The 26,519-nt window shown below is 26.8% G+C and overlaps 2 protein-coding genes across 5 annotated transcripts; both read left to right on the plus strand.

The window, feature by feature from the left end:
- The first annotated feature begins 2,847 nt into the window (after positions 1-2,847).
- On the plus strand, positions 2,848-7,825 carry LOC113553944 (motile sperm domain-containing protein 2-like). Of its 2 annotated transcripts, XM_026957547.1 has the most exons (11): positions 2,848-2,953; positions 3,801-3,919; positions 4,136-4,282; positions 4,364-4,547; positions 4,610-4,773; positions 4,847-5,031; positions 5,155-5,227; positions 5,293-5,417; positions 5,503-5,691; positions 6,070-6,207; positions 7,651-7,782. In XM_026957547.1, the coding sequence occupies exons 2-11, from the start codon at positions 3,826-3,828 to the stop codon at positions 7,780-7,782; spliced, it is 1,431 nt and encodes a 476-aa protein (XP_026813348.1). In that variant the 5' UTR covers positions 2,848-2,953; positions 3,801-3,825. The 2 variants fall into 2 exon arrangements, with proteins under 2 accessions (XP_026813348.1, XP_026813349.1); XM_026957548.1 differs by lacking the exon at positions 2,848-2,953 and having other exon boundaries at positions 3,614-3,919; positions 7,651-7,825.
- Positions 7,826-17,513: 9,688 nt separating this feature from the next.
- Positions 17,514-25,311, plus strand: LOC113552231 (transcriptional repressor CTCFL-like). 3 transcript variants are annotated; one of them, XM_026954988.1, is made up of 15 exons: positions 17,514-17,761; positions 19,436-19,488; positions 20,181-20,339; positions 20,399-20,494; positions 20,560-20,675; positions 20,737-20,970; positions 21,046-21,158; positions 21,303-21,472; positions 21,569-21,705; positions 21,775-21,925; positions 21,990-22,141; positions 22,197-22,337; positions 22,427-22,636; positions 23,793-23,988; positions 24,056-24,198. In XM_026954988.1, exons 2-15 carry the CDS (start codon positions 19,461-19,463, stop codon positions 24,190-24,192), a joined length of 2,040 nt encoding a protein of 679 aa, XP_026810789.1. In that variant the 5' UTR covers positions 17,514-17,761; positions 19,436-19,460; the 3' UTR covers positions 24,193-24,198. The 3 variants fall into 3 exon arrangements, with proteins under 3 accessions (XP_026810789.1, XP_026810790.1, XP_026810788.1); XM_026954989.1 differs by lacking the exon at positions 17,514-17,761 and adding an exon at positions 17,775-18,294; XM_026954987.1 differs by lacking the exon at positions 17,514-17,761 and adding an exon at positions 18,357-19,377 and having other exon boundaries at positions 24,056-25,311.
- The last annotated feature ends 1,208 nt before the right edge of the window (positions 25,312-26,519 follow it).

Genomic DNA, 26,519 nt, shown 5'->3' on the forward strand with positions numbered 1-26,519 from the left:
CTTTTAAGCTAACCAGTTTTCAACAAAAGTGATTTTTTATTTTCTTAAAATTCAAAAACAAATAGCCGTATGTTTACTAAGTACAGTAAAACCTCTTTATAACGAAAATATAATAAAATATTTATATTATCATTTTTTCTACAAAATGGTATAATTTTCAAATAATTGTAATTCATTTTGAGCTCTTTATAGATAATTATATTTGCGTACTTTATTAGTGTTTTTTATTAGCAAGAATTGATAAATGGGTCAAAATCTTTGAAAATTGAATTAATAATTTCTTAATAAGTTGTTAATTTACTCATTAAAAATATAAAACAATGTATGTTGACAATATTTATATAAACGTATACAGTGGCATAGCTAGGAATTTTAGTTGTTGGGGGGGAGGGGTGCAAAATTTCAAAATTGTTCATAATAATCATGGATTATATAACGTCAAATACACAAGTATATAGCCATATAAGTAGTAATTAGTAATTAATTTCAGTAATTGAAAATAATAAAATAATACAATTACAATATAATATAATATAACGATACAATATAGAACAATACTATATGCAACTAAATTACCAAATAAAAGTTAATTTTCAGGGGAGGTTAAAAGGGCTAGCACTCTCTTTGCGACCTCCCCCCGTAACTATGCCACTGAACGTATATAATATACCGTCTCCGCTTAGAATAGTTTTCTGTTTAAAACGAATTATATCTTTAAAATTAGATTTAAAAAAAAAAAATTTAATTTAATTAATATTATTTTGAATAAAATACCTATACAAATATACCTACTTATATTGCTAAATATATATAAACTAGTTGTCAATGAAGTTGGCAGTTAATTATCTGAACTCAGATGAGATTTAATTACTAATTAATAAATATATATATGTCTATATATATTATAAATAAATGTATCGTAGTTTAATTATGAGTTAGCTATCAAGCCGCATAAATAATAAATACAATTAGATATTACTTGGCAGTTTGGAACATACCTATTGATAATAATACATAATACATTTCCATCGCGTGTTAAACAGAAATAGATACTCCTAATGTATTCGTCATCAAGTCATCTCATTTTAACATGCTAGCTTGGGCTACAATAATTACAATACGTGGTGAGCATTCCACTTATTGTATTCTAACTTCTAACTTAACCTTTAAGGTATATAAATTATAAATGTATAAAATTAAAAAATATGTTTTTAACATATATATATTTTTTTTTTTTTTTAACATATGTTTTTTACATTGCCATTGTCGCACATGGAGATGCCAGTGAGTGTTTAGGCGCTTAGCACCCCCAGCTTATTTTGAGCTAAAAATATTATAAAAGTGTAATTTTGCGTTTATAAAAATAAATTTAATAAGTTTGTATAATTGTATTGGTAATGCATTAATACCATGGACGTTGGACGTACTTTATATATATAATTTACATATTATATATATGTACAATATTGGGTATTTGGGTTTGCGATGTTAGTATGTTACCTATTTATAATTATAACGCATTTGGATTTTGGAAACGAGACCTTAATATCATAAGCTATTGGCTTGTCAATATTTAATTTATAGGTAATTTTATTTTACAATTTGGTTTTTACGAATTAAATGTTAAGTACCTAAATAAATCCCACAACAATTTGGTCAATAAAAAAGGTCTTTTAATAGTGATGTACTGATGTCTTATGATGTTTTAGGAGCTTAATATAAAAGTTTAATAGCATAGATATCAGCTAATCTTATTATAATACTTAATACTGTTATAGTATATTGTATTTTGTGTATGCATTATGTTATATGTTATTGTACTTATTATGGTATTATTTTACCTATGTATTATTTTGTACTTGTGCAGTTGAGCCAATTGGCAATTTTGGCGTTTATTTCAATAAACAAAATAATACAATTTTGTAAAAACTGGAATATCTACTTAACTATAGTCTATAAATATTATTTCACGGAAGGAGGTTTGCATATTAACAATTATCAGACCTATAAGTTTTTTAAAACATTTCGGGTCTTTTTATATTATTTTATTGACTTAAGGTATTAAATTTTTTTTATTAAAATAACTAAATATCTATATTAATAAAAGGTATGTTTGTATATAAACAATTGGTCGTGGATTGTTTACATACAATATATAGGTACATACAATCATAAAAATACTTATAGGAATCTCATTTTTTTTTAATTAAAAAAAAATAATAATTCAACGAATTAAGAAAATGAATAATGAATGCCCCTCCCCCATACTATAAAAAATATAATACAAAATAATTAATAAGTAATAGACATAGTATTATATTTATATTTAACGTTATGTCGTTATAAATGTTTTGAAATTCGTAAGTACACGTTGCTGGTATATATATAATTTATAATATTATTATAATAACGTCAAACTTGAGACACTTGACATTTAGTTGTTAAGAGTTCAAACGTTAAAAGGGTTAGGTTTAGGTAAATGTCAAATATTATAATAATATAATATAATGCACCTATACTCTATAGGTAAAAAGCACATAATAAACTGGACGATGTGGATAATACCTATGTGTGTAAATGTTAAAACTAACAAAACCATTCAAAACCAAATTCTGCTGTTCGTCGTTTGCCAGTGTTACTATATTATAATGCGCACACGCGCGCACGACAACTCAGCATACGAAATACGAATTAACTATTAAGTATACCTACCTTTCTATAATAACTGTATAAGTATATTGTAGGTTAATGCGATGATCAATAAATCACGGTTAATAGCAACGCGACACGAATCCAGCACATTATTCATTTTATTAAAAAGTAAAAACATAATTTTAGAATAAAAATATTTGTCGTTTGTATCAGCCAATAAAAATAGTCAATATTATACATAACTACCTACCAGTTTCTACACGGCAATACGGCACATCGGCAATACATATACTATAACAGAGTAAGTCGATTTATTGGACATAGTATAGGTACCACGATTTAAGATAAATAGGTACTTATATAGCCATATAGGTATTTATTTTGAATTGCGACTAGTATTTAATAATATATTATGTATTTATGTAACTGTCCATCTAAACTATCTAAAAGGATCTTTTCTATAAATCTTAAAATGTACCTATTCCAAATTCTCTGCTACTGGGCTCTTGGACTCCCGAATTTAGTCATTTCGAACATTTAGTAGGTATATTTATATTATTATTATTATTTATTTTATTTATATTATTTAGTATGCTATATTGATAAACCATAAAGTATAAACTATTATGACTAGGTAGTAGGTAGGTATATAATTATAATAATATATAGGTTTATGATTTGAACCAATAACCAACTTTATACTTATATATAATTTCAAACGCACATAACTATTAATTAATAATATAACATAATGATTAAATAATATAAATATTATATTAAAATAAACCTATATACCCAAATTAAAAAATTCTACGGTTCTGGTGTAGTAATATACATTAGATATTAACAGTAGTAGTAGTAGTAGTAGTAGTAGTTGCACCACAGAATAATCTGTGGCGGTAGTAGATAAATTATTGATAAATTAATAAATGATAACAATTGAAGACCTACGTCCCATACGGCATAAAGAAGATAAAAAAAATACAGTTTACTTAAAAATTTACAGCACGACAAATGACACAGTTTTACACAATTTAACGTCTTGTACACATTAATTGTTCAATTTAATCATTTAATTATTTTTACAAAATTAGAATTAATTTGTATAAATGATCTAAATCAACTACCTATCTTTTATTTGTTTCTAGCCAAGTACAAAAAATTAATGTTTCTATGTTAATTTCTTTTAATACCATTATGGATATTTCACTTGAAAGCATTTCAGCATTAAGACAGTCATTCGAAGATAAACTCAATGAACAAAATGGTAAATTTACTCAATATTATTTTAAATATACAATAGTATATTAGATATATTAGATTTTAATTCCTATGATATTTCACATAATTCAGTTCGGTCACAATTGAAAATTTTATTATTAAATCCAACTAATTATAATTATTGTTTATATATTCAGTACATCACCCTTATTTTTAAATTTAAACATAATGATAAACATTCTGTTATTTTTGTACTCTACAGAAGTGTTTCATCCTATGGATCTTGCCAAAATAAATAATTCAGATTCATGGCTTAAACGGTTTTTAATTCATACTGAAGGTAATCAAGAAGAGGCTCTATCCATGTTATGGAATGTATGCGAATGGAGAAAATCATTTGGTGTTAATGGTAATATAATTAAATATACCAAAAGATTATATTGTTCCATATTTTCATAACTGTTTTTAATCTTTTTTATTTGAATTTTAGAAATGAGTGAATCAAACGGTACAGTAAGAATTGATTACTTAGAGGAGGGAATCATGTTTCCTCATGGTGTAGATAAAGATGGTAAACTTATGTTCATTATTCGATGCAAATTGCATTTTAAAGCTTCTAAAGATTCTGAGGAATGTAAAAAGTGTGCTGTATACTGGTTTGAAAGAATGGAAAGGTAATTTTTTATTAAATTATTTTAACTATAATATATTATATTTGTGATATTATAATTAATAGGTTAACTAATGGTGATCAAATTACAATATTTTTTGATATGATGGGTTCTGGTTTAAGTAATCTTGATATGGAATTTACAAATTACTTAATAAATTTACTTAAAATGTATTATCCAGCCTTTTTAAATTATATTATAATTTATGAAATGCCATGGGTTTTAAATGGTAAGTTTTTGTTATTTATATTTTTTTATTTTCTATCTAAATAATTTAGTTTTACAAAATTGATCTTATTTAGCGGCTTTTAAAATAATCAAAACATGGTTACCAGCCAAAGCTGTGAAAAAAATTAAATTCCTTAGTAAACATAACTTAAACGAATATGTATCAAAAGAATCAATAATGGTCAGTTGGGGTGGTGAAGACAATTATAAGTTTAATTTTGAGCCAGAAACTAAAAGAATTGAAGAAACCAAGAAAAAGGTATAATCAATAACATTTATTGATCAAATATTGTTCTAAAACTATTGAAGTTTTAGGGCTTCAATAAAATGAAAATGAAATTTTAACTATGCTTTACAAAACAATCAATATTTTAATTTTTAGGTTCATTTTGCAGAAACAATGGAAGTAAAAAATGGCTCAGGAGACATTCGAGATATAGTATGTATGCCAAAAGGTAAATATTTGTAGTTATTTGTTTTAATAAAAAGCATTATTTATTAAATAATTGTTATGTTATAGAACTTAAACTGAAAATTAATCCTAGTGAAGTACTTACATTCAATAAGGATAATAGCAATGGCTATAATGAATTAATGGCAACCCTCACATTTATAAATGATTATAAAGATCCAATTGCATTCAAAGTAAGTCAAATGTTAGTTTTTAAGTATTTACAAATATTAGGATTTTATATGTTTACATTTTATTACATTTTATTACATTTTTTAGATAAAAACCACTTGTCTTGTTAAGTATAAAGTTCGTCCAAGTACAGGTACACTCACACCTCAAGAAAGTATAAAAGTCACTTTTGTACTGAATGGAATGTCAATAAAACAAACTGATGTGATTAGAGATAAATTTTTAGTCCTAGTAATTCCTGTTGTAGAGACTAAAGATATAGCAGAAATGTGGAAGGTATTTTTAATTTATAATTATTAATAAAAATATAAATTTAAAATATTTTCAATTTTATTATTCTAAATATAAAATTGATATTATAATCTGCGTTACAAGAGATTGCAATTTTTCCATGCACCATATGATAACATTTCCACTATCACCGCTGATGTTGCTGTTAGATTAATGCTAGGTGATGCTTGGAATATGACATGTTTTGGTTACCTTCGAATTGCTGTCTCTTGTGGTGCAAAGCATATTAAAGGAATAAATTAATATGTATAATAATTCAAACAAATACTGAAACATATTTTATTTATAGATTTTCTGTATTGTATAATGGATAAAGTTAAAACTATATGAAAAATAATTTATTTATTTTATTTTATCTATTAGATACAATGGGAAACTAAGGAACAACATATTTTGAAATGTAAAATTTCTAATGAAAATGAAACAGTAAATAATTGGAATTCTTATGATCAAAATCATAATAATGATCTTGAACAAAAAGTTGACAAATTAATGAAAGTGGTAAAGTATTTTTATTTCCGTACATATTTATTTTTTCAATTACTAAATACATTAAATTACTCTAAATTATCTTTAAATTATAAACTTTCTAATAATTTTATTCTATTTATATTAGTTAAATATTTATTTAATGTATGTTAGTATTACTTGTATTTAGGGCTCGGAAGCTGTTGCATTTGCATGTTTTTTTTTGAACCGTTAGAGTTATTGCTAAGTGAGATAGAAATTCGTTCTAAAACACTACGAAAAACATATCAAAAGTTTATAGTGCATATTTTTGCATATTTAGTGATTTTTAAATTTTAGAGCATATTTCTTAATGTTACAATTTTTTAGAGCATATTTTATAATTTATGAAGATTTACTATGAAAATTTGTAAATAAAAAAATTAATACATTAATATTGAGAATATTATTAGATATTCTTGTATCATATTTTTTTTTTTTTAATTATAATTTAAAATTTAAATCAGAATTATTTTTATTGTTTTGCTTTTTCGTGTTTATAATATTTTATACCCAACCAGCAAATAATAATTTTGTGTAAAAAAATAAAATATAAGTTCATATTTTTAGAGCATATTTGTACTTTTTAAGCGCATAAGTGCATGCATATTTAGTACTTTTTTAGTGCATTAAGTTCTGAGCCCTACTTATATTATTTATATACACTTTTTTCATTTTTTTTTCCGATAAATGTTAATAAAAAAATATTATGCTTGCCATAAACAGTTGAAAATTTCATACAAGATTTCACGAGTTCAAATATTGACAAAATTCTTCAAAATCATAAAAATTTGATTTTGTGAAATTTAGTTCTATTCAAAAATGATTGACTTATAAAGTTTAACACCGTGGCATTTGCATACATCGCACACATGTATGACACGTCACTAATAATTATATAATACTAAGATAATTTTTTTTCTTAATTTCCAGTTGAAATAAAACATATTTTTATTAAATTTTAAATACTTTTTTGAATAACATACATTTTTAATTTCATATTCTTATGCATAATACTTTGTGGAATATTTTGATACATAAAAATAGATATTTTGATTAGTAGTTTATAAGTTATGAGTATCTATAGTTTTTGTGAATGAAGTAATGAAGTATGAGGATACTTTGTAAAATGTTAGTATATTCTGCTTAACTAAACTTTAAATACTTATAACGCTATTACTTATAAGCTACTTGTTCAAATTTCGATTATTATGTATCGTCATATCAAAGTACCTTGGAATATATTCTGCTTCAAAATATATATATAGATTTTGAATTAATGAGTGTTGTTTGATAATATAATCACTCAGTATATAATATATTTATATACGTTAAACTTAAAAAAACCCACCTATATAATATTATATTGTACTCGTATTAATTATTATTATTATAATGAAGAATTGAAATAAATTTGTTAAATCTAATTTTTTTCAGGTTACTACTTTAGAAATTTCCAATCGCGTTCTTTCGCAACATATGCGTTACGTTAAGTATTCATTATATATTATACTGTTAATATGTTTATTTGCATTTGGGTTTTTATGGGCTGTATTTTATCATAAATAGTAAATTCTGGTTTACTGATTGTTATACTGATTTAATTTATATAAAATTTTTTTAGAAAAATATATTATTGTGAATTCAAATTTGTTTTTTATTTTTATTAGTTTCTTAATAATTTATATTCTTAGAAGAAAAAGACTGATTATTTTGCTAAGAAAACTATTAAAACTGTTATTTTATTATAAAAGTTATAAATATAAGTATACATATATATACAATGAAAATAAATAACAAAAAATGTATTCAAAAAAATAAAATACAATATGTATATGAAATAATATTATAGTAAAATAAATGTTATTTAAGAATTTTTTTTTTCTTCTTGTTATTCTCTTACAGGGCGCTTTTTAATATGTACAATTATAATATTCTGAAAATTAATGACACATTCAACATTTAAATGAACAATATTGGTTTATCGATAAGGAACTTAATTTTTCCAATTAAATATGTGTACTTAAAAGTACATTACTGTATTTTAATTAACATTTGTTCTTTTAACAGATTTACAGATTAAATTAAATTAAATTAAATTTTTTATTTACAGATTTTTTTTTTTTTTTTAAGATGTATGATTTAGTTTAAACAACATATATTTGTTAATTTATTAATTTATAATATATTATAATTATAAATTATATATGTTACAAATATCTTTACCAGCCTATTTTCCATTTTTAAATGTATGTGTTAATGTGACCGCATGGCAGTAAATGTTGACAGTCACCGGTGTATGTTGACATTTACTAATAATTTTGGTGAATGTTATCAATTATTTTAAATATTTTACAATGCGGACATTTACCAGTATTTGTTGACATGCGCAATAGTAATTTAGTGGATGTTGACATGTCTGATAACATATATAACCAAATAGATAGCTAAAAATTCATAAATATATATAGTTTAACAAATTAATTTTTTAATTTATAGTTTAGGTAGTATATATTATTTTTTAAGTTTTATTTATTAAAACATGGTAAGCTATTGTGGCATTTACTGTTACAAAGTATTCCCCCATTCTTACAATTATATTCATTTTTTAATTGCATCGTATATAACCTTTGCCACCACTTTCGGAAACAGCTGTTGATACCTGTCTCAAAGATATTTGCTGAATACCTTGACAAAAATAAGAAATACATTTAATAAGTGATGTATAACTTCTTCTGCAGTTTTAGATTTTAGTGGTTTTAATTGAATAAACTTAGTTAGGTGATCTTGATAATTTAATACAAATTTAAATTCATCATCTTTGCAAGTTTGCATATCTACCAAGTCTACTTGATACCGGGATTTAAGGTCACGACTCATTATAGGTTTGATTACAATACCTTTTTTTGGAACTTTTTGTTTAGTTTGGCATTGAACATATAAACTTAAAAATAACATAATAACTTTAACGATTGACAATCGGATTGTCTCATGCAGTCATGCGATAACATTACTAATGTCCAAACGTCTCCAATGCATATTGTGATTGGGCAATAACGTCTTAATTTTACAAAATAATACAAAAATACCTTTTACATACATCGTACTTAGTGTGGTCAACATTTACCAAACACTGAATGTAAATGTCAACAATTACCGGTGTATGAACGCGTTAAGACAATTTTGTTAACATATACTACGATTTTTGGTAAATATCAACATACTTCGGTGACTGTCAACATTCGCCTACTGCGGTCATACACCTTAACATATGCATTTATTCAAATTTTTATTTTTGTAATTATTGAATATATTATTGAATAGCTATACTTGATACTTATGGATGTATGGAATGGAATCGGCAGGTGTAGGGAACTAAGGAACGACTAGTAACTACTCACGTTACTTTAAATTTTAATTGGTATCATTACGTGTTTGACTTTTGGAGCTGATTAGTATAGATAGCTAAAATTTATCATAGTTAATTTTCAAAATCTACCCAAAGCGTAAGTAAAGCTATATGATACTTCGGGCGATGCCCGTTTCCGCCAAATAAGATATTATATTGACCACATTTTTACCAAAACAATTGTATATACACTTATATTAAAAGCTATAACATAGTAATAAGTCAATAAAGCATTCAGTGCAGTGCCAGATTACCCATTAGGCAGAGTATGTGCCCGCCTTAAGGCCTCACTCATTTAAGGGGCCCCGTGAAAACAGAAAACCGTATTTTTTTTTATTTAATAATATCTGTATTTTATTTACGAATTTACGAGACAAAAATCAATATGAAACATAAATATTAAGTTGTAGGTATTATATGCAGTAATAAAAATAAAATTATTTTATCGATTTTGTCGTCCTGGTAAATAGGTACTTGATAATATTTATCATATATTATCTGGCGGCGACGGTGATGGTGACGAAAATAATTATACATAACCATAGTACGTTCCAAAAAAAAATATAGATGTCTAATACTCTAATGGTCATTAATGCTACGGGGAACGAACTTTTTCAAAGTTGAAATTTTTTAAAAATTGTCATCGATCTTCAAAAACCCAATTCACTTGTCATTATATTTATGACTACAAAAAATGACATTTTACAAAAACAAACTTTAAAGATGTCCTCATAGAGTTTACTACAAAAAAATTAAGAAAAGTTAATATTTAAAAATCAAATGTTTTTTTAAGTAAGAATTACAATTTATTTAAATTTTTTTTATTGTTCATTAAAAATCATTTTAAAAAGAAAATAGAAATAATATAATAGGTAATTAATTAATTTTTCTTATAAATGAAAAAATGTAATAAACATTATTTCAATATCGTCAGCATCACTTAATACATTGTCATCTACATTTATCGTAATGATTCAAAATGTGTACTTTTCCGCAATAAAATGAAATAAAATAATAATAACTACGGTACGTAGCATACTACACACATACAGTTTTTTGGTACATACCATTTTACGGTAGGTAGCATATTAGACGAGTACCCATAATTTTATTTGTTAATAATAGTTGGTTATTATTAAAGCTGTTTATTTTAATTATTGAGTAATAAAGTTAAAGATGTATGTAAAAAATAATTTTGTAGGGGTCCAAAATCTTAATTGCCTAGCCATAGGCAATTAATGTTTAATCTAGCACTGATTCAGTGACTTCAGTCGGTTCTAATAAAAGTAAAAGTATGACGTATCCAAATGCCAATTTCATATAATTGATTTTGGTATTCGGTCGACAATCTGAGCTTTTGCAGTTGACAATACCAAGCCTGCGTAAAAAGAAATCATAAAACATAAAACCATACAATTAAATATGATAAATGTACAATATACATTAATTATATTATGTATTTATGTGTATACTCGTAATAGTATACTGTATATTTATATACCTAAATATACATTTTACATCAATCCGAAAAACTCATGAAAAGTATAGGTATTATACGATTAAAAAATAACATCAATTAATTATATGTAGGTATATGAGTAGTGAGTACAATATATATATATATATATATATATATATCTTATATAATATATCATTTTTTTCAATCCAGCATTAGTATTTTAAATTAACTTATTACTATATTAAAGATTTTAATATAAACGTAGTATACAAATTGTTTTGGTAAAAACGTGGTTAATTAAGTGGATCTCATTTGGTGGAAACGTGTTACGCCTAATACTTCGATGCAATACGATTGTGCTTGGTTTACCTTTTTTCATTCAAAAAACGCAAATAATAATTTAATTATTAAAATTAATTTTTTTTTCTTAACTTGTATATTTAAATGTATTATATTGAATTAAACTTATTAGGTACTAGAAAACATTTATTTTTTTCGTAATTTAAAAATACTGAAAAAATATTTTTAATTTTATTTTAAGCTGAATAAAATTTCAAAATGCCAACCAGATATAATTTTTTTTTAATTATAAATAGTTTTTATGTATATTATTAATTTACTAGCAACATCTGATGTATTTTATTTTTGGAATTTAGAATAATTTTTTTGCATATTTAACATTTTTTAATGCATATTTTTTTGCAATTTTTTCGTGCATATTTTGCCTTTTTTATTTCCTACAACTTCCGAAAAACGCAATCAGTGTCGCAACTACTGAGTGTGCAAGGTATGCAATGCACACGGGCCTCCAGCCTCTAAAGGGCCTCTACAACCAAAATTAAAAATTAAAAATTAATTGTCTGTTTCGATATTTTTTTTTTTTTTGCTGTTTTTGTGCTACAAATATTTATTGATTTTATGTTTTTCCTTTTAAATTATATTAATTATAAGTGTAATTGTTAAATAGAGGATAAATAGTATGCAATTGCCAAGTATAATAATAATATTAACTATTAAGCATTTTATAATGTCTATAAATAAATCGGTTTTATACGGGTATAAAACGGGTATCGAGTATCGATCATATTGGTATTTCGTTTTTTTTATGAAAACTCGACGAGCCACGAGTGTAGTAAGCAGGGCCTGATTTAATAAAATTAGGGCCAAGTGCATAATTTTTTTTTGGGGCCCTCTAGAAAAATGTTCTAAAAAAATTCTACATAGAGAGGGGGGAATGTTAATAATAAAAAAAAATATTTATATGTTTAAAGTGTTAAATACCAAAATACCTATCTCAAAACTCATAAAATATTTGTACATAATTTCATGTACTATAAATGAAATTTAGTTACTTGGTCTAGTAAATTAAGGACAATGAAAAGACAATACTAATTAAATAACATAACAAAATTATACCATATTACAATGATAAAAATACTTAAGGATTTTATTATATAAATTAAAATAAAAATAATTAATTTTCAGTCTTTCATAAAATTATAAAAATGGAAAATAACTTATTAATTTAACAATTTATTTTATATAATTAAAATTAAATAAAAAATGATCAATTTCTATAATTTCTATTTTCATAACATTTTATCATAAAAGAGTTTAAATTAGTTATTAGGTATCAAATATTTTTGATTTTCAAACAATTTTCTATTATTTTTATTTTAATATTTTGTGAAGGTAACTTATTAGCAGTGGGGTATGGAATGACAAAAATAACCAAAATTCAACTGACAATTCAATGATAAGAATATACTTAAGTCTGAACATTGACAGTTGGTATTACATTTTAGAAAATACATTTTTGTGGAATTAATTTAAAAAAAATAATTTTCTACAACTTACAAAGCCCGGGGGCCCCTAGAAATTGGGTGCCAAGTGCAAGTGCTCCATCTGCACTTGCATAATTCAGGGCCTGGTAGTAAGTTGTTCGCTGTCGTTGCGATAATAGTTTATAGTTATAAACTATAAACTACTACTGTTTTTTATTTGTATTTAGTAAAATCATATAATCATATAATAACATGGAGCAATAGATTATACGCACAGTTAATACAAGACGTTTTACACAAACATAATATAAATATTAAAAATTACCGAGGACAAGGATTTGACGGAGCATCGGTTATGAGCAGACAATATCTACTCTGGTGTCCAAAAAACTTAAAAGAATAAACTGCTTTATTTGTCCACTGTTGTGCTCATAACTTAAACTTAGTGATATGTGATGCCTCAAAAGTTTTACCAAGCATATCAAGATTTTTTGAAACTATACAGAATCTATTTAATTTCTTTAGCTCAAGTGGACCTCGATGGACGTCATTGGCAATAGGGCACTAGGCTACAAACAACTAACAAGTAATACAAAGCTACACAAATAAAGAGAAAACGTATAAATGATAAAAGTAGCTATAGAACACAGCCAAAACAACTAGGGTACATTCAGTGGCGTATTTAAGGTTTTTCCGCCTATAGGCACTTTTCAATTTGCCGCCCCCTCATCTTTCCTAAAATAATTTATAAAACATAATTGAATATACTACTTGTTATAATATTAAATAAAAAAAGATATAATATTAATGAAAATTAAATTGCACGTAATATCTTTTTTTGCACTTTACAAATTAATCAAACTTAAAACTTTAACTTAAATTTTTTCCTCAGCAAACGCATCAATTAAATCATTACAATTTAAAGTTTACAATAAATCCGTTTCGATATTCAATTTTGCTTAACTATTGAGTTTTTAAGTACCCATATTCAATCTTAAATAATTTTTAATTCGTTTAAGACACGAAAAAGAACGCTGAGTAGTACAGTTAGAAATTGAAGTACAAACATATATTCTAAGTGCTATATCGCCTATGTTTATATAAGGATACGCATCTGTAAAAGAATCTTCTCGTAATAATTAACACATCAGTAGAGGAGAAATGCAATTCATTTGTTTGTTTGAAGATTCCAAATAAGATTTAAAATATATACATTAGTTGAAAATGCTGTTTCAATATCATCTGGGTATCATTTTTGCATCTTATTGGCATATTTTATTATTTCCTATAAACACTTATAGAAATAAACTTGTGGAGTACGATAAATTTAGTGTAATTACTTTTACCAGGGATATAATATATAAATATCAGGAGGTAAAAATCGCGTGATGGTGATCGGATTGTTGCGGGGCGTGGTATTATTGTGGCCATCAGAGGACGGGGTGTTGGTCGGATTGTCGGTGGTGTTGTTCGAGGTGCGTTGGTCGACTGTTTTGAGCTGCTGGCCATTGCACAGGTTTTGCTGGTAGCTCCTGCCACTGGGTCGCAGCTTGTTTCTCTTTTCAACACTGCTTCGCGGTCATCCTATCCACTCGTGTAGGCAGCCCACAATTTCGGATCTCGGCGTAGCTGATCTACTGGCAGCTGCCGTAATCGTACTGCCGTCGTCGCCGGCTGTGACGCCTCCGTACTTACAGTGGACTGACTTCTGTACAACATAGTGGTCGGTTGTTGATCTCGGTTAGGCCTCGTGCGCTGGTGTCGTACATTTATCATCTAGTAATACTGTTTGACCGTCAGAAATGGACTGAACAAAAATTTAAAACAGTATTTTGTATACAATATTATCGTGTTAAACCGTGTTGTTTATCGTTTCGTAATGATAAAATTTTGTAGCCACGTTCAAAAAAATATATATGTATATATATTAAGGTTTAGTAAATACCTTATTAATTAAATTTTTATTTTAATTAATTTGTCAATATTTCTTGTATTCGTATCTCAATGAATCAAACATAATACTGTGGTTATGAGACTCTATTTTTCTATTTGTATTTTATTTAGTTCACATTTTTAAGCCTTTACATATTAAACTTATTACTTCCAAGTTTAGTTTGTAAGTTTCTGTTTTCATAGACTGATAGTATTAAATAATGAATAGACAGAGGTTGATAAATGGCAAGGTATGATTCTATTAGTTTATCGCATTCATTTTTACTTCTTTTAAAAATAATTCAAGTATTATAAGTACTATAAATAATATCATAACTATTTTATATTTTTAAAGACAATTATACTTGATCCAAATATTTATTAACTACTGAAAAATTACTCGTTCAAATTTTAAATTATGTGCATCAAAATTTAAAAAAATATAAATTAAATAAATAATGTACTGTCATGAGGGAGGATCTCATTAAAAAATAAATGTTTATATCATCATGGAACAATCCTGAAGTAATACATGAAAAATCAATAATTTGAAAATATGATCTTTCAATATATTTTAAAATTTCAAAATCAGAAATTGAAAAAATGCATATGTATTTAAAGAAAAAAATAGGAATAATGAGCGTATTTGATGAATCACTTTGTATATTTGTGAAGTTTTCAATCATTATTAATGTATATTATATTATAATAATTCAATATATACAATAAGCACAGAGACATATTGTTAAAATTTGTATAACTATAAACTAGTAGTAAATAATGTACAGTATTTAGTTATACTCAGAAACTCAGATTTTTTGATAGTTCAACACAACTTTTACTCATTTTTACACTAGTACAAATAATTTTTAAATTGATTAATAAATAAAAAGTAATTAAATAAATATCGACTAGAAAAGTTTACCGTACATTTGAGATTCAGAATTCAATATATAAATATAATATGTATTCCACGGACAGATCATTTTTGGATTTGTCATTGTTACGCATATATTTTTGCAAAAATGATTGCAAAAAAAATAAAGTAACAAGGGAAAAGAATGGAAAAAAATCTTATATCATATAAGGAATCAAAGATTCGCAAAATTCAATTAAAAAAATTACTGAAACAGCTTTGGAAATGGAAGTCTTTTTTTTTAAAAAAAAAAAAAGGCACAGAAAGAAGGCCATATCCAAATGCATATTGATTGTTGATACATTAATCGAGGCTAAACAATTTTAATATATTTTGATACAGTCAAATACATGACTTTCACAATTTTAAATGTGAAAAAATGCAAAATAAAAAAGTTGCATTTTTTAATTCTTTGATGTATATGAAATTAACTTTGTGCTTGGAAAGCAATGTTTTCAGAAAAATGCAATTTTCATTTAAATCTGTTCCCTACTGATAAGTCTAACCAGTATATAATTTGTTCGTGGTCTAACCAAATACCAATAGCAATAATACAACAAAAAATAGATAACAAAAAAAAAAAAAAATATTTGCAAATACAATACATAATAAAACTAAATAAAAATAAATATTTTACCACTACATTTTATAAAAAAAGGTTTTTTCAACTAATATATTAGTAATATTTTCATAAATATTTAGGTATTCAAACTATAATATAATTATTAATATAACCAAATAAACGTGTTATATATGTATTTTTATTTTGTTTTTTATAAACACTGATATTTTTTTATTAATATTTTGAATATTTCTTAGTATTTATTCATGGTAAAATCATAATAAAATAACAATTTTATAAAAATATTGATTAATTTACAAATTAGTGTTTATTTTTTAATCGTGGATTGTACATCATGAACTATATTTGATTTATAACTATAATACACATTTAATACTTTACAATAAGAGGAATATTTTGCTTTTAAATAGTCGATAATTTAGTATCGATTTTTAAGAAGCAATTAGGCTGTAAAACGTTGTACTGAGACGTTAGTGGTTTTTACCTTTTTGATCCGGACGCAAGTTACCTACTAAATACAATCTAAGACCCAAGTTCTATGCACCGATCCCTTTGTCCGACTAAGGGGTATATCTTCCTCCCCCTACCCTACAGGTGATCTATTTTACATTTGAGTGGTTTGGGGACCGAGTCACTTCCAACAAGACGCTTAAAAGATTTAAAGTTTCGCTACAGGAAGTGGCAGGTTTATGAGATTGACTAATTAATACGCTAATTCAATTGGTAATTTTATGAGAAGTTTTGAGTATCTCAAGTTTAGATATCATTAGATAAAATATGCGTTTAAAAAAAAAAAATTAAAAAAATACATTAGACGCATTACATTTATGCGTAATGTCAATATGCAAAATACAATCGTGAACTTGGAAAGACTATGACTTCAATACTTAGATTTTTACGGATTTTTGAAAATATGCGTGTCAACTATAAGCGATTTTGTTCCATATTCATTATTCATACTAGGACCAGTAGGACCTAGTATACGTACTAGATCTCAACCTATAACGTTGAGATCTGTTATTTATTTTGTAATCTACGTTATCGTTTTGAATAAACAGCGGGAAACCGTTTGCGTTTCGAACGTCTTTGGCGGTGACCGGTAACCGGGTTCAGGCAGATCGACGGAAAAAGGCGGGTTCTCGCTGTCGCATCGGGTGTTGCAGAACGTCGTATACTATTTATTAACAACAGACAGGAATGAAAAAAAATGGCGGCCGTTTTTTGACACCCGTACCCGTGCCGCCACCGTCCCCGTCACCGGGCGTATGCGTGCCGTCCCCGAAACCGCTGCGCGCACCGACGATCACCGTTTTCCGACGCCCGTCCGATTCCGGTACACCGTTTCGTAAACGCATAGACGACAGCCACGGCCAAACCGTAACATAATCATCGAAAACCGTCGTCGCGTCGGCGTCATCTCAGCGGACGTCCGACACCATTCCGCAGCCGCCGTCGCGAACACTGCGTAAGTACAGAACACCTACTCATCCGTATCTCACTCGTCGACGTTTTAGGGTCCGAAGATCTCGACCGTGACCCAGTGTTGTGACGTGCGACAGCACCGCCGTCGTAGTCTTGTCGTTCGCCAATATTTAGCAACAATAACGATCATAACAACAACAATATACCAGTGTATTAACGTTATTAAAGAATATTATCCTTCGTCGTCGCGCATACATTACCCCGCAATAACGAGTCGATAGCGATATGGTAATGACACATTAGTAGTTCCGTTCGGTCGCGGATTCGCGTCGTGAGCGTTTGTCGCCGCAGCCGCAGCCGCAGCCGTCACTGTCCACTATCGTTGTCGTTGTCAAATAATTGTGCGTGTCGTGCCGTCGTCGTTCATGAGCGACATGAGCAGCGCGGCGGTGGCGGCCGCGGCCAACGGCGCGTCGTAAAATAATATGTGTACGGTTGCCGTGTGGCGGCGCTTTCATAGGATTAATATATATGTCTTGTCGCGGCTGTTAATGATGCCCCCCGTGTACAAAACGTGTAAGTAGCAGAATAGTAATAATATGTTTGTACGTGCACGACTGTGCGACAATGTCTCTTTTCTTAATTCCCGATAGGCAGCGTTCCGCGGACGCTTCCTGTGTTTTCTTCCGCGTCTTATCTATTCGTAAACACTAATGTATACAATTCGTAAATATCGTCGTGTCATTATCTATAGAGATCTACAGACGGTGTTCTGTACTCTCTAGTCCGCTGGTGACCACCGATCGCCGTGTACGTACGCCGCAGCTCGCGGTCGTCGTGTCGATCGACATGAATCGGCGTTTGACGATGTCGTGGTGGTGTGCAATGCACGACGGTTTTTGCTCAGTCCTATGATAGAGATCGTGGTATGGGTGTATGCGCGGGTCTCGAGGGTCCAGATCAGAACAAATATCCGTCTTCGTAGCGTATTATATCATTGTCGCGAAGGATCTCCGCGACAAAAAAATTTACGTGACGCAAACCCAATCGACGCCTCGTACGTCGTCGTTTGTTGTGAATCCTTATCACGGCGGTGCGGCCCTCCTGTCCGGTGCAAACCGTCGTTTGGGATTTAATCGATAATAATATTGTGTTTTAGCACGACATTATATATTATTATTATTACGATAGTGCAATATGCTGTATCATATACCTACACTTTTTTTCTCTTTGTTCTAACATAGTAACGTAGATATTATACTTGTTACCGTGTATGTGTACACCGTCGTAATTTTTCAATCGTTTTTTTTCTATTATATTCTACCACGATAATTAATTATGGTGAATTTTTGATTTTCAGTATTTTTTTATTTTTTATAGCCGTTTTTACCGTTTCAATATTATATTATTACTAATGTTTCTTCAGGACTGACTAGTGGTGACCTCGATTTTACGAATTTTTTGCCCAACGAAATCTATATTTTACTATTGAAATTTAAACAGTTGTTTATGATCAAAACTGATATCTTATTCTTATCAAGTAATCAGTGAATACAATGTTCTAGTTGAATCTTGGTAACCAACTTCGATTTGTGTTCTGGTTCCAAATATTTACTATTTATTTATATAGTTGGTGTTAGCAGTGTTTAAGTATATTATGTACATTTTAGTAATTAAATATTTTGATCCAAAAAATAAATTTAACGTTTGGTTATAGGTTTTTAATTAACAAGACTTCAACCATGTCTGAAAACGAAGGAACAACTATTGGTAATTCAATTTATATTTACTCTTTATTATGTTTATTATAAATCTTATATTAGTTAAAAAGGATTTTAAAACTATACTTATTAATTAATAAAAAACCATGTTAATTTATACCATAAACTGTAAAGGAATTATGATAGCTTTAAATTATGGACTTGTGTGTTATGCTATACAAAAAATATAGTTCATATAAATGTGTTATAACATGTTGTATTGTTGCGGTAAAAATTCAAATACCAACAAACTTTGATGGATATAATATTAAAAACTCAAATTCTATATTTTTATTGATCCTAGGCTTAGCTTATAATTTATATCGGGTGATTATTTTAGTGAATTAATGAGTGTTATGTTAAATGAAACATTGGAATATTTATACTAGTCAATTTAAAAGTTTGAAATCCTGTATTAATTATTTTATTAACTGATTCTGTTTCATGGTATATTTTAATTTGTATAATGGCATCTATGCCATTTTTGTTGTAACATATTATACTTATTAATAAACTATATCAATAAACATCCAACTTGTGTACCTATATGCATACATGAAAAACCAGTTTTTCATGTGAGATATCAAACTATGTTTTAATTTTAATTATATTTTCATTTTATTTTTAAACTTGAAAATATTACCCATGAATAGACGATTCCTTTAACGGCTTTAACTTGGTCATTGTTTATTTGTTTATTAGTATTAGATGGTGGATCATCTGCAAATACTATGATTGATGCGACTCACATAAAGTTGGAGGCTTCAACCTCTGGCACTGAAAATATAACCGATATACAAAATTACTTGGATTCATTTAATAAAGAAATTGAAGGAAATGAAGTAACACAAGTACAAACTGGTAAGTATTATATTTAATTATTAGTTTATTTTATATTTTCATAAAAATAATGAATTTAGATGGGGACTCAGTAGAACATGCATATTTCATTGATCAAAATGTCCAATATTATTATCAAACAACTACTGGAGATGGCCAGATGGTTATGGTTGGAGGTAAATTATAATTAAATTCATTCAATTTTAAAATGTCACATTTTTAAAATAAATTTTTATTTTAGGACTTTCGGAACAAGATGCACAAATGATGGCTGAGACAAATGAAAATAATATGGATAATGTCACTCAAATTGTTCTGCCTAATGTACAAGATAAAATTAAAAAAGATATCCCTCAAGTAAATTAAAATAATAAATAATGAATACCTAATATAGGTAGTAAAATGTTTGAAATTTTAGATTGTTGCTTTAGCAGATGGCAGTGGGTATCAAACAGTAACTCTAGTTCAAGCTGATGCTGATGCCAACAATTATGTACTTTATGTAGTCAAACAAAATGACAAAAATGATGAAACTCCAAATGTTATGGAGATGTCACAAGAAGAACATGATCCAGATGATCCCGATGTTAGTAATGTATATGATTTTAATGATGCAGAAGATCCAACTCTACCAAAAAAACAAGAAATAGAAGTAACTATACAAAGAAAAATAAAACATTTTTATTTAACTATTATTATTAATAGCAGTAATGTAATATTTATTTAGGATTCAGGTGAAGAAGATGACAAATCTAAAATAGTTAAATTAGTACCTAAAAAGTCACAAACAGTAACTCAAGCACATATGTGTAATTATTGTAATTACACTACTGGAAAAAGGTAATTTATATTTCCTTTTATTAGTTCTTAATGTTTCAAAATGTCTTAGTTTATTGTTATTATTAATTATTATTTATTTTGCACATATCATTTAGTTTTTCTATTATATATTGACTTAATGAAATTTAAAAAATGTTCATTCAGGTATTTATTGTCTCGTCATATGAAGTCTCATTCTAAAGAACGTCCACATAAATGTACTGTTTGTGAACGTGGTTTCAAAACTCTAACTTCTTTGCAAAATCATGTGAATACTCATACTGGAACAAAACCATATCAATGTCGAAGTTGTCCAAGTGCTTTTACTACATCAGGTATGCAAATTTATTAATCCTTCAAGTATTTTTCATTATACCATATTTAAAATAGATTTTTTTCTCATAAAATATTTATATTTATTTATATCATAGGAGAACTTGTTAGACATGTTCGATATAAACATACTCATGAAAAACCACATAAATGTACAATATGTGATTATGCTAGTGTAGAACTTAGCAAAATGAGAAATCATATGAGATGTCACACCGGTGAAAGACCATACCAAGTATTTACTATTATACATTATACCAATTCTTTTTTTTATTAATGCTAATATTAATATTAATTTTTTTAGTGTCCGCATTGTACTTATGCAAGTCCAGATACATTTAAATTAAAGCGCCATTTGCGTATACACACTGGTGAAAAGCCATACGAATGTGATATCTGCTTTTCTAGGTTTACCCAATCCAACAGTTTAAAAACACACAGATTAATCCATAGCGGTAAATTTTATTTTTTAAATTATTAATATTATATAGCATAGAAATTATTAAATTATGGTTTTAGGTGAAAAGCCTGTATTTAAATGTGACCATTGTCCTGCTACTTGTGGGCGTAAAACTGATTTACGTATACATGTACAAAAGCTTCATACTTCTGATAAACCTATTAAGTGCAAACGATGTGGTGATGCATTTCCTGATCGTTACCAATACAAGGTATTGTAGCATACATTTATCCTTTAATATATTATCTAATAAACATTTACTATAGGTTCATTGTAAATCACATGAAGGGGAAAAATGTTATAAATGTGAGCTGTGTCCTTATGCTTCCATGTCTCAGCGTCATCTTGAAACTCATATGTTAATACATACAGATGAAAAACCATTCCATTGTAAACAATGTGATCAGGTAAAATATTTCAATTTATGTATATAATTTTTATATAATACAATATATCATCTTTACTAATATAATTTATTTATTTATTTTTTGAATAGTCATTCAGACAAAAACAATTATTACGCCGTCATCATAATTTGTATCATAATCCAGCATATATACCACCTCCACCACATGCCAAAACTCATCAGTGTAATACATGTCAACGATCATTTAGACATAAAGGAAATTTATTAAGACATATGGAAGTACATATGCAAGAATCAACTGGAAATGATCGAAATACAGCAATAAAACAAAGATTAGAGGTATTATTATTATTTAAATTTATTATTAAACTTTTTAATTAAAACCACTTTTAAAGATTAAAATACCAATTGATACAAAATAAAATAAGATAATTTATTTGGAAACAGTTGATGTTTTAGTAATTAGTATTATTATATGAATGATATGCTATGTTCATTTTACTGTTACATTTAAATTAAATTTGGTTATATATGGATAAAATTAGATAATTGGGGTAATTGTTTCTTTGGAATAATTTTTAGTGTGAAATTTATTTGTGTTTGTTCGGATGATTTTGCAATAATGTTCTTTTTATCCCTTGGATTTTAATTTTTCAATTGTTGCTTAATTGTGAAATCTTGTTAAGTAGTGATTGGTCCATTGAATATTATTTAAAATTGTCTATGTAAGATTATATTCAGTTTTAATTGTGTGCATATGGTATCTCATATTATGACATTAATTAGGGATGAGTTGATATTATTTTTACTAAAAACCATAGGCTGGTATTAAGATATAACCGATATCCTATATCACAAATATTATATAGAATAGTAAATTAAACAAAAGAAAATATACAATAATAAATTTAAAATTAAAGTAACAATAAATAAAAATGATATGAAAGAATTGTGCCATACTGCCATCAGACTCTCAATACTTGTACCTTGTAGTTTATGAGTAATACATTTTTAAAGTTTAGACAAGCGGAGTAGTGGACAAACATTTTGCGGGGTTACCACTCCAGTCCGTGCATCAACATTTTAAATACTTATAACTCATAAACTACTCGCCCTAAATTCAATTTTTATGTATCAAAATACTCTAAAAAATATGCTGTTTTGGAATATGAAATTAAAACTATGTTATCATTCAAAAAAGAAAAATCTTAAAAAAATATTTAAAAATATCATTTTCTAATAAAAACGTTTTTTCTGACTTTTTTGAAAGAACCTAAGTCTTAAAATTTGTATGTACTCGTATGTATATTTTACTTTTTCATTTTACTCCCCGACGAATGTGATCACTATAAGCGGTGACTACTGTGTAATGAACAAGAACTGAATTTAATGTTCTAGTATAAATTTTAACATATTATTTAAGTAATAAATGAATGATCCCGTGAAATGAAATGGAAACAATTTAAAAATAATTCTTGTTAATAAATTATTGCAGTATACAGATTCAGCTAATGAAGATGAATCTGAGGAAGACACAAGTATTCCAACAAGTGAAACTGGAGTTGTAGCAGTAGAAGGTGAAGATGGACAGCAATATGTTGTGCTTGAAGTGATTCAACTTGATGGTCAAGATCAGATAGGTAGTTACACAGCCTCAAGTGTATCATTACAACAAGTTGACCAATCTTCTTGTAAGCATAAATAAAAATAAAAATTTTCTTTTAACTTAATTTTTAAATTAAATTATTTACCATACAGCGCCAAGTCAAAAAGACCTTACAATTTTAAAAACCGCATCTTTATCAGACGTGAAAGAAGAATGTGGTGATGGTGTTGAAAATTGTTTTGGTTTTGATGATGAAGATGATGAAGAAACAACAAACTCAGGTGGTTAAAAGTAATTTTATTTTAAATGTAAAATTTTATCTCAAACTTTTTACATTTCCTTTTATATTATTTGTGTACCGAGTTTTATGTTCTTAGCATTTATGTCATAATATTGATGTATAGTGTATATATTGAACAAAATTCTCTATTAAAGCCTATATAATTGATGTTGTACTAGATAAAAATTAATTGAATCTTTGAAATAAGTATCCAATTTTAAACGGCAATACATTTTATTATACTACTATAGTTATTGATTTGTTTCTATGTAATATACTTTTACGTATTTCAATTTTGTATTTTGCAAAAATTTAATGTAAAATACTTAAACTAAGTCATTAGTGATTAACAAATTAGCATATTTATATTCATATATTATGGCTTAACTTATTTTATAATTGATTTTAAATTGTTTTTTATTCGAATTATTTATGAATATAATATAAGCAAACAAATGTACCAACTAACTGTTAACAAAACTAATAGTCAATTCAACATCGCTGATTTGTGTTTTATTATATACATGACCTATTTTAATGCATTTTTTACTGTGTGAAAAAACTTATAAAAGTAGTTTGATACCAATTATCTAGTGTTTATAAATAGCATTTTCAATTAATAATAGTACAGATTTTTTTTTATTGTGAAGTTCATATTTAAAATATGATTTATTTTAATTATACAATATTTATTTAAAGTTTAGTGCTTTTTTTTTTAGTGTATTATGACATAACCTAAAGACCTTTATTAAAATATTGAATATTTTAAAGACTGCACTTATTTATCTTGAATAAAGAGATTGATATACCTAGTATTACTTTATAAACACTAAAAACGATTCCTAATTATATTTTGTAAATATATATTTCTTACTTATAGGACTCTATTGACATAATTTTAATTTGTAATTATATTTTGTTTCTATTTGATTATGTATTTTTAAATTATGTAGTTACATTCCCAGTCCCGATTATAGTATGACCGTGGAAGTATATAAAATTATTTAATTTTAATATTGTGTGCCAGTTGTCCAGATATATTGTAAGCATGTGCACTTTTTATTCCTAAAATATATTGAGTGCTGTTAATTGTTATGCAATTAACAAATAAAATATTGTTAACATTAATATACTCTTGTTAGATATGTAAACATATTACAATATAAGTTTTAATTATTTTAGTGTTATTATAATTAATAGTTGTTTTGAAATGGCATCCTAGCTTTGATTATAAATAAAGTAAAGTACAATATAGCATTAAGAAATATGTGTTGATTTTATTTAATACCCGATAATTATTATTAACATCTCTTTTGTGCCCATAGGCCAGAATATAAGTAATTCAATTTTTATCGAAATCATAAAAAAAAATGTATATTTATTTATTTTTAAGTATATAATTTTAGTTGTTTATAGACCTTTGAATTTTTCTATTTTATTTTTTTATTTTAATTTATGTATGATAAAATATTTATATTTGCATAATACAAGGTTCCACATAAGTTCATACAGTAATTAAAAATATTTAAAATTATTTATTGAGTAATAAAAAAAATTGAAGAAGTATCTACAGATAAAAGTATTTTATAACTCCAAAAAATGTAAGTGACTATCAGACTATAGTTATTGTATGTTATAGTAATCATGATGACTGTGATCTATATTGAATAATCAGTAGGTAAGTACAAGTGCTTATAAAATGATGAGCTTTAATTTAATCGATAAAATCAGTGAAGAAAGTAGGTACTAACTACTAAGTATTTAGTAGGTAAACGTTCTGATGGATAGTAGGTGTCAAATAGCGTACAATTGGGCATTGAGTAGATCACTAATTATTAATCAATGTTTTAAATTTGAATACAATGATTCGCCGTTGCCGCTGAAAATAATTCTGAATGAACTGCGAAGACAATTTGTCAGCCTATATGGCTGTATTACTAATTAAAATTATAATGTGTTTATATTGTTATTTTAATAATTTAATTTACTAGTAGCATGGTTAGTTTAAAAAATATATGGTCCATATATGTAAAGTCCGGGTTCATAAGGTTTATAATTATACTTGGACACATCTAAAATTACGCGCTCTGGTATAAAATACTGTATTTGTACCAGGTGAACTATCGTTATTAGTACAATTTTTATTATTTTTATATACTCTGATTATTATGTATTTATTTACCTCCTCTATTTCACAGATCTGTATTATTATCATGTATACTTTTCTATAATAATATATGAGGCCGCAGGGCCATCCCGAAAGACAAATAATGGGAGGGGGCTAGATTTATCAATTTTCCTACCACATTTTTTTAATGTATAGGGCTTTAGGAAAT

Source organism: Rhopalosiphum maidis, chromosome 2, assembly GCF_003676215.2.
Source record: "Rhopalosiphum maidis isolate BTI-1 chromosome 2, ASM367621v3, whole genome shotgun sequence".
NCBI lineage: Eukaryota > Metazoa > Arthropoda > Insecta > Hemiptera > Aphididae > Rhopalosiphum > Rhopalosiphum maidis.